Source organism: Aulonocara sp. 'chitande type north' Nkhata Bay, linkage group LG13 (assembly GCF_057382095.1).
Source record: "Aulonocara sp. 'chitande type north' Nkhata Bay isolate Kocher_YH1m ecotype deep benthic linkage group LG13, A_spYH_male_GT1.1, whole genome shotgun sequence".
Taxonomy (NCBI): domain Eukaryota; kingdom Metazoa; phylum Chordata; class Actinopteri; order Cichliformes; family Cichlidae; genus Aulonocara; species Aulonocara sp. 'chitande type north' Nkhata Bay.
Genome location: NC_141356.1, coordinates 31,958,473 through 31,973,077, shown reverse-complemented (window position 1 = coordinate 31,973,077; position 14,605 = coordinate 31,958,473). Strand labels below are relative to the sequence as shown.

The window sequence follows — 14,605 nt, the reverse complement described above, 5'->3', positions numbered from 1 at the left end:
CCGCAACAAACTTGACTTAGGTCAGCTCGGTTGTCATGGTGACCGCAGGCAGGCAGTCAGATTGGAAAGCCCCAGAGCTGAAGGGGAATTCCGGCACCACGTGGCAAACTCTACCTACTGATTGGTGGATGGTAAAGGGGAGCCACGCCCACCCAGGCAGAAAAACAAGAAGAAAAAAACAAAAAAAACTTGTTTTTTAAAAAACGAATCAAGTTAAAAACTTTACAAAAATAGTAAAAACAAATGAATGATCATAAAGAGAAAAATACAAAAACACGAAAAATATTACATATATTCTTTTACTGCTCCTATACAGCTGTGTGTGTGTGTGTGTGTGTGTGTGTGTGTGTGTGTGTGTGTGTGTGTGTGTGTGTGTGATTGCACTCAGGTGTTATTACGTTCACAGCACTGTGGCATGAGCTGAGCCGGCCTGTGCAGGTCACAGTCGGGGAAGTACCCTCTTGTGTATCTATGAAATCACTGATTCGTCAGATGAGTCGTGAGCGTCATCGCTCATCAGCTCAGGCTGAGAACGGTGTGGAGGGAGGTGCACGCTGTTCCCCGCTCTCCACCTGGATCCACCAAACATGAATCCAGGTAAACGTCTCAGGTGCTTCTGCACCTGCAGCGAGTGCTGACGTCATGCTCAGCCGATGACCCATTAAGATTCTGTCTTCAGCTCGTTCATCATACCCGTGTCCATCCTTCAGATAGTTTTTGCTGTACTTCAGCAGGTAAACTTTATTTAGACAACACTGTCAGGGCCATGAACAGCAGCCAGTGATGCAACACTGCCACCTTCAGGTCAAGCTGTGAGACGCCACCTGCACGTCCACAGATGTCAGTCACAGCAGGGAGCAGAGGTCGTGCTGCGACAGCGCCCCCTGCTGGCTCCCCTGCAGCACTCCTTCGCACAGCTTACATTTTACGACTCAACGTCCTCATTTATTGACTTTTGGTGGTCAGAGTGACTCATTCTTCCTCTTCTGCATCATAAAGTTGATTTGATTTTTATTGTTTGTGTTTATCAGCATGTAAACAAACAAACGTCTGTAACGAGCCAACATGTGCACACGAGCTCACTCCAGTGTGTGACGACCAGCTCTACACATCAAACACTTTGATAACATTGTTTTCATATTAACCTGCAGGTTTGCCTTACAGCACAGGGTCCATCCAGCTTTTCAAAATGATTTGGTAACATGCAAAAACAACTGGAAACAAAACAAACTTTAGAGATTTTATTTTGACACCAATACAAATGAAACTTTTTTTTTTTGCATTTTTTAAATGATCATTTTCCAACTCGACCTACGGCCAGATCGGACCCTGCACCTCTTTTGTTCTTAAATATAAATTGTATTTGCACTGAAACAAAACGCTGTTAGCTGGAGACTGAACAATAAAGCTTGATTTTAAAAAAACGAAACACATTCAGGCGTCACTTTGTTTGGATTTTATTTCTCTTTAACATAAAAACTCAGAGTCCACAGAAGGAACAAGTGTTTGACCCCGAGAGGCGAGGCTGCCAGGGGGCGCTGTGACGGCGAGGTCGCAGGGAACCGTCTGTGTTTGCATAGTTTGTAGTTTTCTTACAGCAGGTTTCTGATTTTTCAAACATTTCAAAGAAGAAGAAACAACTTTTGGTTGTGGTCATTATCAGAAAATAAAAACTAAAGCTGGAATGAAACAGACGTCCTGACTGAACGGCACTTTATCGGCGCAGCAGATTTCCCCTCATTTAACAAAAACAAACTTTTGTGAAACTTCAAATTTTTGAATAAATTTTGTTTTTTTTTTAAAGTGAAACAAACTTTCTGCAGCTAAAGATGAAATCTTCTAAATTAATCTACAGATTTCAAACAGTGAAAAATAAATATCGGCTCTTTGGTCGAGTTTTTCCTGACCTGAATGTTTTGGGTCTGGAGCTCCGGCGGCTGGACTGATGATAAGATGATGAAGTTTTCTCTGCTGTAAACGTCTGCATTCAACTGGATGTTTTTTAAAATTTCAGCGATGGCTGTAAACGAGTTATTGCTCTTAATAAAGTGACTGTGGGCAGAAGAACATTAAAGCGACAGTCCTGAGGCACGTGTGCACGGCGTCACAGTAGAAGAAGAAAAGCACGACACGGTCAGAAGTATGTGGACACCCACAACGAACTGATCTGGGATCAGTGTTTGCAGCAGCAGACGTTCCCTCCACGATACGAACCGGGCCCGTTAACGGAGCCTGAAGGAGGCGACCTACAGACCACTGTCACTCGTCCAAACAGAGTTCAGCCTCGTTTCAAGTTTTTAACCTTTCGAAAGATAGAAAAAGATTCATTTAATCCTGAAGTTATAATCTCTCACAGGTCTGATCTGTGTGTGATCTCTGTGACAGCACTGATCCAGCGTTCCCACAGAGCGCCGGCACTTTCCCCACAGTTACAGAAATGAGAAAAAGGAAATCATCTCAAGTGTGCCAACAGAAATGTCCCGCTGCACGTCTTCAGGTTTATTCAGTGATTGCACCTTTTTCTAATCATGCGTGTTAAACCGACACTTCAGCTCAGTTTGTTCATGATTCAACCCGAAAATATTAATAAAACAATAAAAATGAAAAAACAAATATTGTTTTTTCCTGAAGCTCGTTTTATGACTCGTCTACTCGAGGCTTTCGGGACCGCGACACTCCAGAGAACGGAATCGTTTCATCTGAAAGGCTCCGCCCACATCATCTGTGGGGTGTCCACATACTTTTGGCCAGTGAGCTCAGATAATTTGTCATTTCTGTGCAGGAAGCAGCGATTCAGGTGAGCGACCGTGGCGTTAAAGCTGCCGACCGCAAGTTTCTTTGGTTTTTTAAAGTTTAAATTCAAAGAAGGACACAGACACGAGGAGGAGGAGCAGGAGGAGGAGCGACTGCACCAAGACGAAGAATCCCAGAGAAATTCAAACACACGTGGAAACTAAACTCAGGTAGGACAGACAGACGGACGGACAGGTGGATGGAGGCGGGTCTATGTGATGATGAGGCCGGCCTCGCTGTAAACCTTGAACACCTTCTCGATGGCGTTGACGTACGCCGCCGTCCGCAGGTCCAAACCCAGGTCGTACTTGTTGGCGGTTCTCATGATTTGCTGCATCGGAGAAGAGACAGGAAGTGACTCAAACACGTTTGTTTCATGAAATCAAATATTACAGACTTTTATCAGCGAGCACGCGATGCATTGATTTATCATCCATGTGTTCATCAGGGTGAGGGGTAGATTTATTCTAATAACCCTGACACTGCGTTTAAACTGTGCTGTCTCGTGTCATAAACGATCCGTCAGGAGTTCCTGGCGATGTGCTCACTTCCTTTTCCCCCCTCGGTGGGAGGAAGCGTGTAGCCGCTAACGCTGTCACGTTCAGATTTCTTCAGAAGGAAGCACGGGAGGAATATCTGTCGTTCCAAAGATTTCATTTGCTTTGACAGTTGAAATGACAAAAGTTACAGCTTCTGTTTAACTTTTGTGTCACCGTAGAAACGAACCAACAAAATCAGGTCAGGGTCACGCCCTTCGGGGAGGTGTGGTCTCTGAGGGCGCCAACTATAATAAATAAAAATACACGTACATCTGCATTTATTCTGACGTACTCTTCATAACAGTCGGGTTATGATCCAGGTGTTTGCAGATGTGAGATGTGAAAGTTTAATGTAACCTTTGGGTCGTCTGATCACCCGCGTTAAACCAAAACTGGGATCAACGGATGAAGTCGCTCATCATCATCATCGTGTATATTTATCTCAGTTCCACATCGACTGTGACAATAACAATTCTCTGTCATCATCTGCGTTATCGCTTATTTTGAGTCATAAACTGGTCGCGGTGACGTTGTATGACTTTCCCTTCGTGCGGCGCTGCAGGTTTGGCGTGCTTACCCGGGCAGAGCGCTCCATGGTGTAGGCCAGACCCGAGTGAACGATGTCCTTCTCAGACGCTCCCTGAAACCACAGAGTGGAGCTTACACACCTGAGGAAGAGGAGGAGACAGTACTCGAGTACTACGAGTATGCGTGTACTCACGGCGATCCGAGCCTGGAACTCAGAGGTGGGGACGACGGGGACGGAGCCGCCGTGTTTGCCGAACTTCCTCTCCAGACTCTCCTGGACCGACACTGCAGGGAGACGAGAGCGTTACTGACAACAAAGATCAGAGCGTTGGTGGGAGGCTTCCTGAGTGGATGCTCAGACTCACTCAGCAGGTGATAGTTGGAGTCTCGCTCGTATTTGAAGGTGAGTCGCCCGTAACTGACGTGGTTCAGGTTCTTCAACCACTCGAAGTAGGAAACCGTCACACCGCCAGCGTTCAGGTACATGTCCTGACCCACGAGAGGAGAAGAGAGAGGGGATAACACAGACGTCTCGTTTACTTCAGTCTGAGACTAATTAACCTTTGACAAAGGTCACGAGCGTTTGCGTCCACTGACCGGGATCACCAGGATGTTTCTCTCCAGGAAGATCTGGTCAGCTTCAGGTGTAGTCGGCCCGTTGGCTCCCTCTGCGATGATCTGAAGGTACCACAGACTCCAGGTCAGTTTACTGATGGAAACCCACAAACGGTTTCCCAGGACGGACATTTTTAGCGCTATTTATTTAGATTACTTGAATTTATCTGAAATGTTTACGGCTTCCAGCCTCTGGACCGGCACGGTTCCTCATGTGTGCATGAGACACAGCGGTATACAGGGGTGCATGTGGAGTTCCTCCATCATTGGCCCACTGGATTTTAATATAACGTTCATCTCCAGCTTTAAGGATGTTTCCCAGCAGCTGTTCCCAAACAGTCAGAAAATCCAACAACGACTATTTTTAAATCAAAAGTCTTGTTTCCTCAACTTCTGTTTGTTTCTCTTTATAATTTTCTGCTTTTTGTACTTTTTAAAGGTTTTTATTTACTTTTATTTGTAGGTTTTATTTATGTAAAGCACTTTTTTCTCTTCACATCTGAGAACATTCACTCCTTTAAATTCATACATACGCAGTATATTTATAATCTACTAAACCTTGTTTTCTGTATAAGTTTGTGGGTTTCTTCCTTCTATGAATTCTGCTTCTTGCATGAAGGATTTTGTTTTCCTGCCAGTGCCGTTATTCCCGAGAGTCGGAATAATTTGTGACTAAAGACTGAATTAAATATTGCGTGCATGAGTTATCGTCGCACGTATACGTGATAAGCTGATCTGGTAACCGTGGCACCTTGGCCTTGATCTTGTGGGCGTTGCTTTTGGTCAGCTGTTTCTCACTGGCGGCGGGGATCAGGATGTCGCAGTCGGCCTCGAGGATGCTTCCTTCGTATGGCGTCGAGTCCGGGAAACCCACGATGGTCCCGTTGGCCTGGAAACGACAAACCGTTCAAACTGATGAAAACAGCAGCTGCTTCACACGAATCATAAAACAAACCAGCTGGACTGTTAGTACACTGCAGTGACACAGTACTGCCAGCAGGTGGCACACTGCTCCTGTTTCTGTGTACCCACCAGTTTGTAGTCCTCCAGCTCTTTGGGGTTGATGCCTTCGGGGTTCCAGATGCTTCCGTCCAATTCTCCGACTCCGACGCACCTCGCTCCAAAGCGGTGAAGGTAGCGCATGCTGTGAAGCCCCACGTTACCGAAGCCCTGCAGGCAGAGCAGAGGGCGCATTAACCCATGTGTCTGCTTCACTGTCAGAAATCACACAGTGTTCTCCTGAATAGGAAACTGCACACTTTTATGTAGAGTTATTAGAAGCCGGGTCAGCCATTTGGTGGACAGACACAGCACTGGTTTTAGACTGGGCACCAGCACGGTATGGGTAGAAAAAATAAGTAACTCAGATTCTGTGACAGTCTAAAGTGGCTGCATTACTGTGGCGAGGATCCAGACACTCATCCATCTCTATCCAAGTCATTCAGGCCCTTTGAGAGAAAATGTTCCAGTGTGTTCAACCAAAGTCAGTGCCAGAAGATAAAAACAGGAAACGCGCTCACAAAACTTCAGGGAAAAGCTGATAGCTTCAGTTTGCCCTCTGACCTCACTTGGTCCTGAGGCGGTGACGTAGAGGAGCACCACCTTCAGGGGTAAACCTGGAGGTGCGTCTGTAATCTCGACTGAAGTCCTCGGCGGTTGTTCTGTGACTTTAGTGGTTGAGTTTTCGCAGCAGCAGATGTTGTGGGCACGACGTCGCTGTATCTGCTCAGGTCTGTTTTCAGTCAGCGTCGTCTCCTCGTGGTCCTTCTGCGTCTTAGTCGCTGGATGATTTGCCTTTTGAAAAAACCCAAACATCATCAGCACAGAGGACGGGCGGAGCCTCCTCCCTGCTCTCCAGCAACACTTGTGCTGAACGTCATGAAGGGCATCCTGAGGTCTCTTTGTTGCGGTCGCCTGTTGATTAAATGAAAACATGCAGCTGGACATGAGTCACCTGAGGAGGGAAGGATGGAAGAAGTGACGAGGAGGAAGAAAAGTTTTTCTCATTTGTTCTTCATAAATGGATCCAGACCGAGCCGTCTGCTCTCACACTGTAAATAAAAGATGGACAGGGACAGCTGGAGATCCTGTTACTCCTCCTCGATGTCCCCGTCTGAGGTGCAGTTGCTGCAGTGTGATGTAAATTATCCACAGCCGAGTCAGTGTGGTCAGAGCAGGCAGCTACATGCACATCTGCACGTTGCCTCATGCTCGCCGTCTGATGATGAGAGTTACATCACTCGGACCCGAACGGATGAGGAAACGTCACTTAGGCTTAATCTGCTCATCATTTATAACATGAGCAACCCTTCTTCACATCGGCCCACTCCCGCTGACGTCCCTCAGCTCTTCTGTGAGAACTTTACACGGAGGTTTCGGGCTCGTGGTCATCGTGCTGCGTTCACTGTTCATCCTGCTTTTAAACGAAGTGTGAGAAACTCGTCAGAACGTTGCAGACGTTCTGTTGTGACGATGGCGGAGCATACCTGGATGACGAAGGTCTTGTCCTGGAACCCGGGGTACATCCCGAGCTGGCTCATGTATGACGCCTCGTTGATGAAGTTCTCGATGCCGTGGAAGACTCCCCGGCCGGTGGCGGAGATGCGGCCGTGAATTCCTCCCTGACTGATGGGCTTCCCGGTGACGCAGGCGTGGGCGTTGATGTCCTGAACATGGACGACACGCCGAGGTCAAAAACAAAAACAACAGCCTAATTCTGAAATAACACATGAAATGCTCTCGTGACCGTTTTTACAAATACATGTAGGAGTGGGTCGTATAAACGGTATACGGTAGAAACGATATAAATCTGGCCACCGGTAGAGATTTTGACTATACCGCTCTACCACGATAGCGCATGTTGATGGTGTCATCAAGCTGCGCCTGTTTCTGCTTGAAAGCATGGCAGCGGCTGCAGCAATAACATCTGCAAATTATGGCGGCGACAGTAAAAGCAAAGAGACGAAGCACTTTTGAAATATGGGGAAAGCCAAAAACTGCGCTTCCTTCACTTCCCTATCATTGATTCACTAATGCTGAATTCTCTCGCAGCTGCTCTGTTCCCATGCAGCAGTATATGAATGACCAACCTCGTACTGTGGATGGATTATCTCAGTTGTTCTCCTGACTGAAGTTTGGTCCGTTTACAGCATCCTGCCATGCGATTGCATTTGTCTCTAACCATCAGGAACCGTCACGTTAACTTTTATCGAATGGAAAAAAAGTTAGCTTCATCCTCCAGCTTCTCTGTGTTTATGCTAACATAGCTGTGTTGCTAGCGGTCACGTAGCACATCATTATATAGCAGCTAGCCCAACTTCAGTAACCCTGCAAACGTCACTGCTGTTTAGTTTCCTGTCTTCATTTATGTTGCAAGTGATAGCAGAGCTGTACGTTTGAATTTTTCAGAAATCTCTCAGTCAGAACATGCTATATCATGCTTAGGTAACTAGCGAGCTAACTCCCTGCTAACTTCTAACTCCGTTAAATGTAATAACTTTTGTTTTCATGGATGCCTGGAAGTTAAACTTTATAGTTACACCTGGTAAAGCAGCAACGCTGATCGTTTTATTAAAGATGAAAGAATTTAGACAGTTTTTAACTCTCAGTGTTCGTTTGACTTTGGGACCTGAATCTGACAGAGTTTAGGACCCAGATTACTCCGCGAGGCTCCTGACTACGGCAGCCGGCTTCGTAGCTTATCAAAGTCGGACTAAAACATTTTTGACAGTTTGCTGAGCGCCGTGTAGCACAGAAAATCTGTTCGAGGTCAGTAAGCACAACCAGAATTCATACATGAGGCACACTGTCGACTTTTGAGAAAATTAAAGGATTTTAAGTCCTTATAGTGTGGGAAATACGTTATAAAGAAGAACAGACTATATCGTGATATATATCGTTACCGCACATGATTCAAATTATACCGCGATATGGATTTTAGGCCATATCGCCCAGCCCTAATGTGTAATCATACGCATTTGGACGTCACGTCTTTTTTGCTGGGTCAGTACTCACATTGTGTCCCATGACGGTGGCGAAGGTGTCGGCGATCCAGGACATCTCGCGCTCCCCGGTGCTCATATCCGGAGCAGGAACGTCGATGCCGGGCCCTGCAAGAGCGCATCGGTTCAGGGAGGACGCGAAGTGAAAATTAGCCCACGTCAGCTGACTCTGTCTGAACTTCCTGTCAGTAAGATTTAAGCCACTTGCAAGCCACTCTGCAGCCCACCTCCTGCTCTAAGAGCCGCACCACCTTCAGTGGAGCTGACAGGTGTGACATCGCTGTGTGACATCACTCACCGATGAAGCCCTTCTTGGCGAGCTCGATGGTAAACCTTCGGGTTATCTTCTCCAGCTCGTTGTCCTGAAAACACAATTAAAAAAAATACACATATTTTTATTTTGATGCATTTCACCTTTCAGCGGTGCTGGCTGGAGTACACACCCCAGTCTGACCCCCATTAAACACAGCAGGCACTTTTATAGGACAGCACGAGTGCACGCCCACATTTGTCTGGTCTGTGTCTGACGAGGGAAACCAAAGAGCAGCAACTGGGAACATGAAGGAAAGTCCCCACTACCACAAGCTACGTGTTGCAGTGTGATCAAAGGGAAATGCTTGGCGTGATTCTTGTGATCCTCCACTTTATTTTTCCATTGCGGCATTTTGTAGGCGGTCCCTGAGCGCTGTGGTCACGACAGGTTTGAGTGAAAATGAGCTCTCTGCGTTAATGACCCGAGGAAGCTTCTGCTGATGTTCTGATATGGTTCCTCACGGGTTTGTCATAATTGGTCGTCACCGCGAGTGGCAGTTTTAAACCAGACACAGGATCCGTGTCTCCAGGGGGGGTTAACCAGCAACCTTCAGGCGAACAACAGCATAAACCACGACATTAAGAGGCCCTCAGGCATCTCTGGAGTTTATTTCTTATGTAACCATGAAAGTGAAGCGATGCAAACATCCGTATGTTACAGTAAATATGGCGTCCTGTAACTGCGCTTTCATTTTTATTTAAACGATCATTCTGTCTTTACACAAAGGAGAAAACACGATAATCAAGCAAAACGAACTCGTGTGATTTTTCTTGTGGTATAAATCAAACGCAATCAAAGTCTGACCTAGCGCTCGGCAGGACAAGAACAGCTCTACTTTTAACATTTCATCATGTCTGTCCGTCCATTTCCTGTATTTCTCTCATATCAAGAGGTCAGAGGTCAGCAGTCCTCCCAGTTATGCTCGTGTCAGCTGATCGAAGTTTTCCAGCGGAGAAAGCAGCAAAGAGCGAAGGTCGAGCAAACATTTAGAGAGGGAGGGGGTGGCAGAGGGCCCTGACATCAATGTGGGGAGAAAGTCACGAGTCATCACGTTTCAGAGTGAATCCTGGCGTCTCTCTGCCAGCTGATGGCTCAGCGTTTCCGCTCAGGTCGGAACGTTTACTGTAAAACAGCAAGCAGCTGCTCCGGGTTCTCCATCTACAGCCGTGGAACCATTACAAACAACAAGCTGATGAGCGGGGCCGACTGCAGCATCGTGGGAAAGAACACTTGCACACTCGCGCTTCGTTCACTTACCCACAAGGCATTAGGTTTCCATGGCAACACAATCGCCCCAATAATCCTATTTCCAGTTTAGTTCGAGGCCGAGCGCTGATCAAGAAATAAAACCACAAGGATCACCGAGGAGGGCCGGCCGGCGTGGAAGCGTCGCACTTACCGAGTACTTCTTCGGGTTGATCTTCACGCCGGCTTTGGCTCCACCAAAAGGCACATCTGGAAACAAAGTCACTTTAGTTCACAAGACAACAAGCAGCAGATTCACTCAAACACAGCAGAGGGCGACGGGGTGCTGGGTTCAGTGTGTCCTCACCTACGACGGCACATTTGTAGGTCATCAGCGAGGCCAGAGCTTTCACCTCGTCCACAGACACCTCTGTGCTGTAACGGATACCTGCAACAGACACACGCCGTTATTTCACGAGACTTTCAATGGTTAAAGTTCACCATCTGTGCCAGCCCACCTGCACTACCTGCTTTGGCCACCAGGAGGCCTCTGCCCATATTTGGGTAACGTTCCGTCCATAATGGAAGTGTGTTTGAGCTTTAAGGTGGACGTGCAGCTATGTGAACATTTATAAAGGTGGCCTGAGCCGCTGAGGCGAGCGCTCAGAAAGTGGAGGGAGGTCAGCGTGGAAGTGGGCCAGCAGCTCTCACGCATCACTGCAAACACAGGCTGCAGGGACAAAATGGCTGCGCTCGGAGGCGAGTGGGAAGGAAAACAAAAACACATGGAGGCAGGTTGAAATGTGAAAGCAGCGGCGGGAGGAAGTGACAACATGATGGATGAGGAGACAAAAGCAGAGAAGGAAGACGGAGAAATGCAGAAGTGAGAAGGACGGCGTGGAGGAGGAAGCAGAGAAACTCGGTGTGACTCAGGGCGGGTGTGGCCACCTCGCCTCAGACACATGCTGCTTTATAGGAAAACCACCACACCCTCCACCTGCTCCACCACGTCTCTTTATTCGCACACAACACTGGATGTGATGAGTAAAAGCTGTAAGCTGGACTCGCTGAAGGACCTGCAGACACACAGCTGACGACACAGCAGCAGACAAGAGTCACGGGAAAGACCGCTGTGACCAAACCATCAGCACACCACAACTCCCAGTCTACTGAGTAAAACACGTCTGTGGCTCGTACAGCGCCTCTTCTTACCGTCAGCAAAGCTCTTTGGGACAAACAAATGCCAATAAATAGAAATAAAACCAACCCTCTGTCATCCCAGCAATCAACTCCAACTGCAGACTGTATATCAAAGATGGACAATGCCATCATAAAGGCCACTGTGGAGTGGAGTCACCAGCGAATGACGGGTGAACAGGAATAAAAAGCCTTTTGTGGCCTCTTAATGGAGCCCTGTATTCCCCCTCAATCACTGATGAGCAGGAGTCAATTACATATAACATTAATAACCCAAAGCTCATATACAATGGGGCGATCGTGGCTCAAGAGTTGGCAGCTCGTCTTGTAATCGGAAGGTTGCCGGTTCGAGCCCCGGCTCGGACAGTCTTGCTCGTTGTGTCCTTGGGCAAGACACTTCACCTAACGCCTACTGGTGATGGTCAGAGGGGCCGATGGCGTGATATGGCAGCCTCGCTTCTGTCAGTCTGCCCCAGGGCAGCTGTGGCTACAACTGTAGCTGCCTCCACCAGTGTGTGGATGTGAGAGTGACTGAATAGAGGCATTGTGAAGCACTTTGAGGGCCTCGAAAAGCGCTATATAAATGCAATCCATCATTATTATTATTACAAATATCATTAATGCAATAATACTAATGACATCAGGTTAAACAGTCTGTGAGGAGCGTTTGCAGCATCTTGTTGAATCGAGAAGACTTGAATATTAGCAAGATGTGCATAATAAAGTGTCCGGAGACTGTATGTTCATCACGTCCATCATGTGAGTGAATTTGAAACATTATAAGTTTAACTGATTAAATTGTGTGCCGAAGCAGCAGACGTGAATAAATCCTGAGTAATTAATCTGACCGGCTCTGTGATTTCAGAGCGAAGCAGCATCATGTGATCGTTCAGGTTCCTGCGAGTCTTCGGGGAGCTGCGGGAACTCTGAGGACAGTTAAAGGTGGAGGGGTCCATGACGACAGCTGAGGCGGGTGTGAAAAAGCTCTGAGCTGATTGGACAGCTCAGGTCTCTGTTTGTTTGGTGTTTCAGGTCACATGAACGCATTAAACAGGCTCTCTGTGTTCTCATAAACCGTCTAACTACAATCTACCTGAGGGGAACATTTCCTAATAATCGCTTCCCTCCTTTCTATGAACTTCTGTCCAAGCTCCGCCCCCCTGGAGGCCGCTGACGGCTTGCGGTCGTTTACTCAGCTGGATTTTTTCCAGGAAACCTTCACTGGGCGGCTCGAGGCTCAAACTGGCACCAATTTGTCAGCAGAAACATGAGCCGAGTAAACCTGTAATAGCAGGAAAAGCTCAGGTCTGTGTGTGACCGGAGCCAGCAGGCACGGCCTCACAGTGGAAACCCCAGTAAAACCAGCGTTTCCACTGTGAGGCTGGGGTGTGAGCTCAGAGCAGGACAGTTTCTGTCCAGCACACAGGAGGAAACTGGTCATCAGAGACAGTGTGTGGGTGGATTAAGGTGCAGCTCAGGCAATAACCTGACACCCCGTCAGCGTCATGAGCTGACATGTTAAAGAGTGAGTGCGGCTCAGGCTGAGTTGTGTCACAGCAAGTCTGCGTTCAAAGTCACTCAAAGCAGCTTCGAATCCTCTGCTGCACCATCGTATCTGTTCAAGTCTCCAAACGTGGTCTTTCGTGCTCCGAATAAACCGAGCATTTCGTTCACGACACCTCCACCTGTCGGACCACTGTGACCCCCGTCTCCACATGTACTGCAGAGTCTGAACCTCGGACCAAACAGAGTGATGGCACAGAGCTCAGAACAAAAACACGGCGCCCTGAGCTCGAACCGGACTGACAACATTCCTGCCTCAGGCGGAAACGTCAGCACCAGGAGACAACGCTCCTTTCAGCATGTACATACACGTCACACACACAGATCCTGTCCAGCAGCTTTTGCAGTCAGAACTGTGATCTGCAGCAGGCAGTGGACCCGCTACAGGCCAGAACAGAAGCCTCCAGCAGGGTGCGGGGCCACATCCCACAGGGGTCATGGCTCAGCAAGCCCCAGACACGCACACACATGCAGCATTCACGCCTCACTCTCGCCCACCCCAGCTCTTATACTACAGCTCTTTTACAGTGCAATATTTGCATTATTGTTCATTGCCGTTTGCTTGACGTCGTTATTGGTTTAACCGAGCTATCTTTGAACCTTTACCTCAACCGTCTGATGTTATTAAAGCTGTGTTTCAGGTTCACACAGGAAATCCCTGCTTTGGGGATGAATGCACGTTAATTAGTGAGAGGAGAGTAAAATCCTAAAGTGGCTGTCTCACTGGACGAAAGCTTCCTCGGGCTGGTGTGAATAACATTTCCTGCACATCTGATTTTAGTTTCTTTGCGCATGCACAATGTGGTTTTAGTTGGTTAAAAGACGGGAGTCTAGTTTTAAATCACAGTAAAAGCACAAAAATCTAGTCTGTCTGAATCAGGCTGCTTTCAAACCCTTTACACTCATTTTTCATGTGGGTTCAAATCGTGTCACGCCGGCTCTGCGTGAACGTCGCTTCACGTTGTTCAGTGAAACTTTTTTCAGCGGTGCTAACAGGCGCCGGGCGCGGGAGACTCACCTCCCTTGCAGGGCGTCCGGTGCTGGCTGTGCTGAGCCCGGTAGCCCTCGATCACCTCCCACTCCCCGCTGTCTCTCTTGATGGGGAAGCTGACGCTCAGGACGTGGTTGCACGGCTTGATGATCCGCAGGATCCCGCGGACCCGGCTCCTCTTCTGCTCGGCAGTCTCTCGAGTCTTCAGGTCTTCCACCAGCTTGTCCTCCACGATAGCGGCGCCCTTATCGAAGAAGCCCTCTACCATAGTGAAGAAGTTCGGGTCGTCGGCCGGATCTACGGCCTGGCTGTAGCCGCGGTGCCGCAGCAGGGACGCGGACGCCGGCAGAACAGAGTCAGCAGCGGCGGCGGGGTACCCCGAGGCCAGGACGCCGCCCGCTCCCCGGGTGAGTAGCTCTCCGAAGTACCGGTACATTTTCACGGTTTGTAGAAGTTCGCTGTCCCAGGGAGGTGAGACGAGACCGCGGGGAAGACGAGGAAATGGAGCCGCGTAAACACAGAGCTGTACCGCAGCAGCGGCTCCTCCTTCCCGCCGCCCCTTCCTGTCAAGCTACACCGCCGCGTGCGGCGCCGGGCAAGACGTGCGGCTCAATTTCATACACAAAAACCCGCACGAGACTGTAACGGCAGCACCGGGGAGGCACGTAGCTTAGCTTATCGTTAGCTTTTGGCAACACCCGGAAAAGTCGTTAAAACTGAACAACTTATTAAATAAAGTGCAGAGAAGCACACGGAGAGGACCAAATACCGCTCTAAAACGGAAGCATCCACCCAAAAATGGACATTTTGATGGTATTTAACACGTTTAGAGTTAATGTGTGGCGGTTTAAGCTAGCATCGCCACAGTTTTGCATATCCG

The 14,605-nt window shown here is 48.3% G+C and overlaps 1 protein-coding gene across 1 annotated transcript; it reads right to left on the bottom strand.

The window, feature by feature from the left end:
• Nucleotides 1-1,441: 1,441 nt before the first annotated feature.
• LOC147316477 (glutamate dehydrogenase, mitochondrial-like) lies at nt 1,442-14,605 on the bottom strand. Its single transcript, XM_086259969.1, has 13 exons — nt 13,753-14,605; nt 10,342-10,422; nt 10,189-10,244; nt 8,775-8,838; nt 8,490-8,584; nt 6,962-7,141; nt 5,508-5,645; nt 5,227-5,364; nt 4,458-4,538; nt 4,226-4,349; nt 4,054-4,145; nt 3,910-3,972; nt 1,442-3,124 (listed from the first exon to the last, which is right to left on the bottom strand). The coding sequence occupies exons 1-13, from the start codon at nt 14,159-14,161 to the stop codon at nt 3,005-3,007; spliced, it is 1,641 nt and encodes a 546-aa protein (XP_086116095.1). The 5' UTR covers nt 14,162-14,605; the 3' UTR covers nt 1,442-3,004.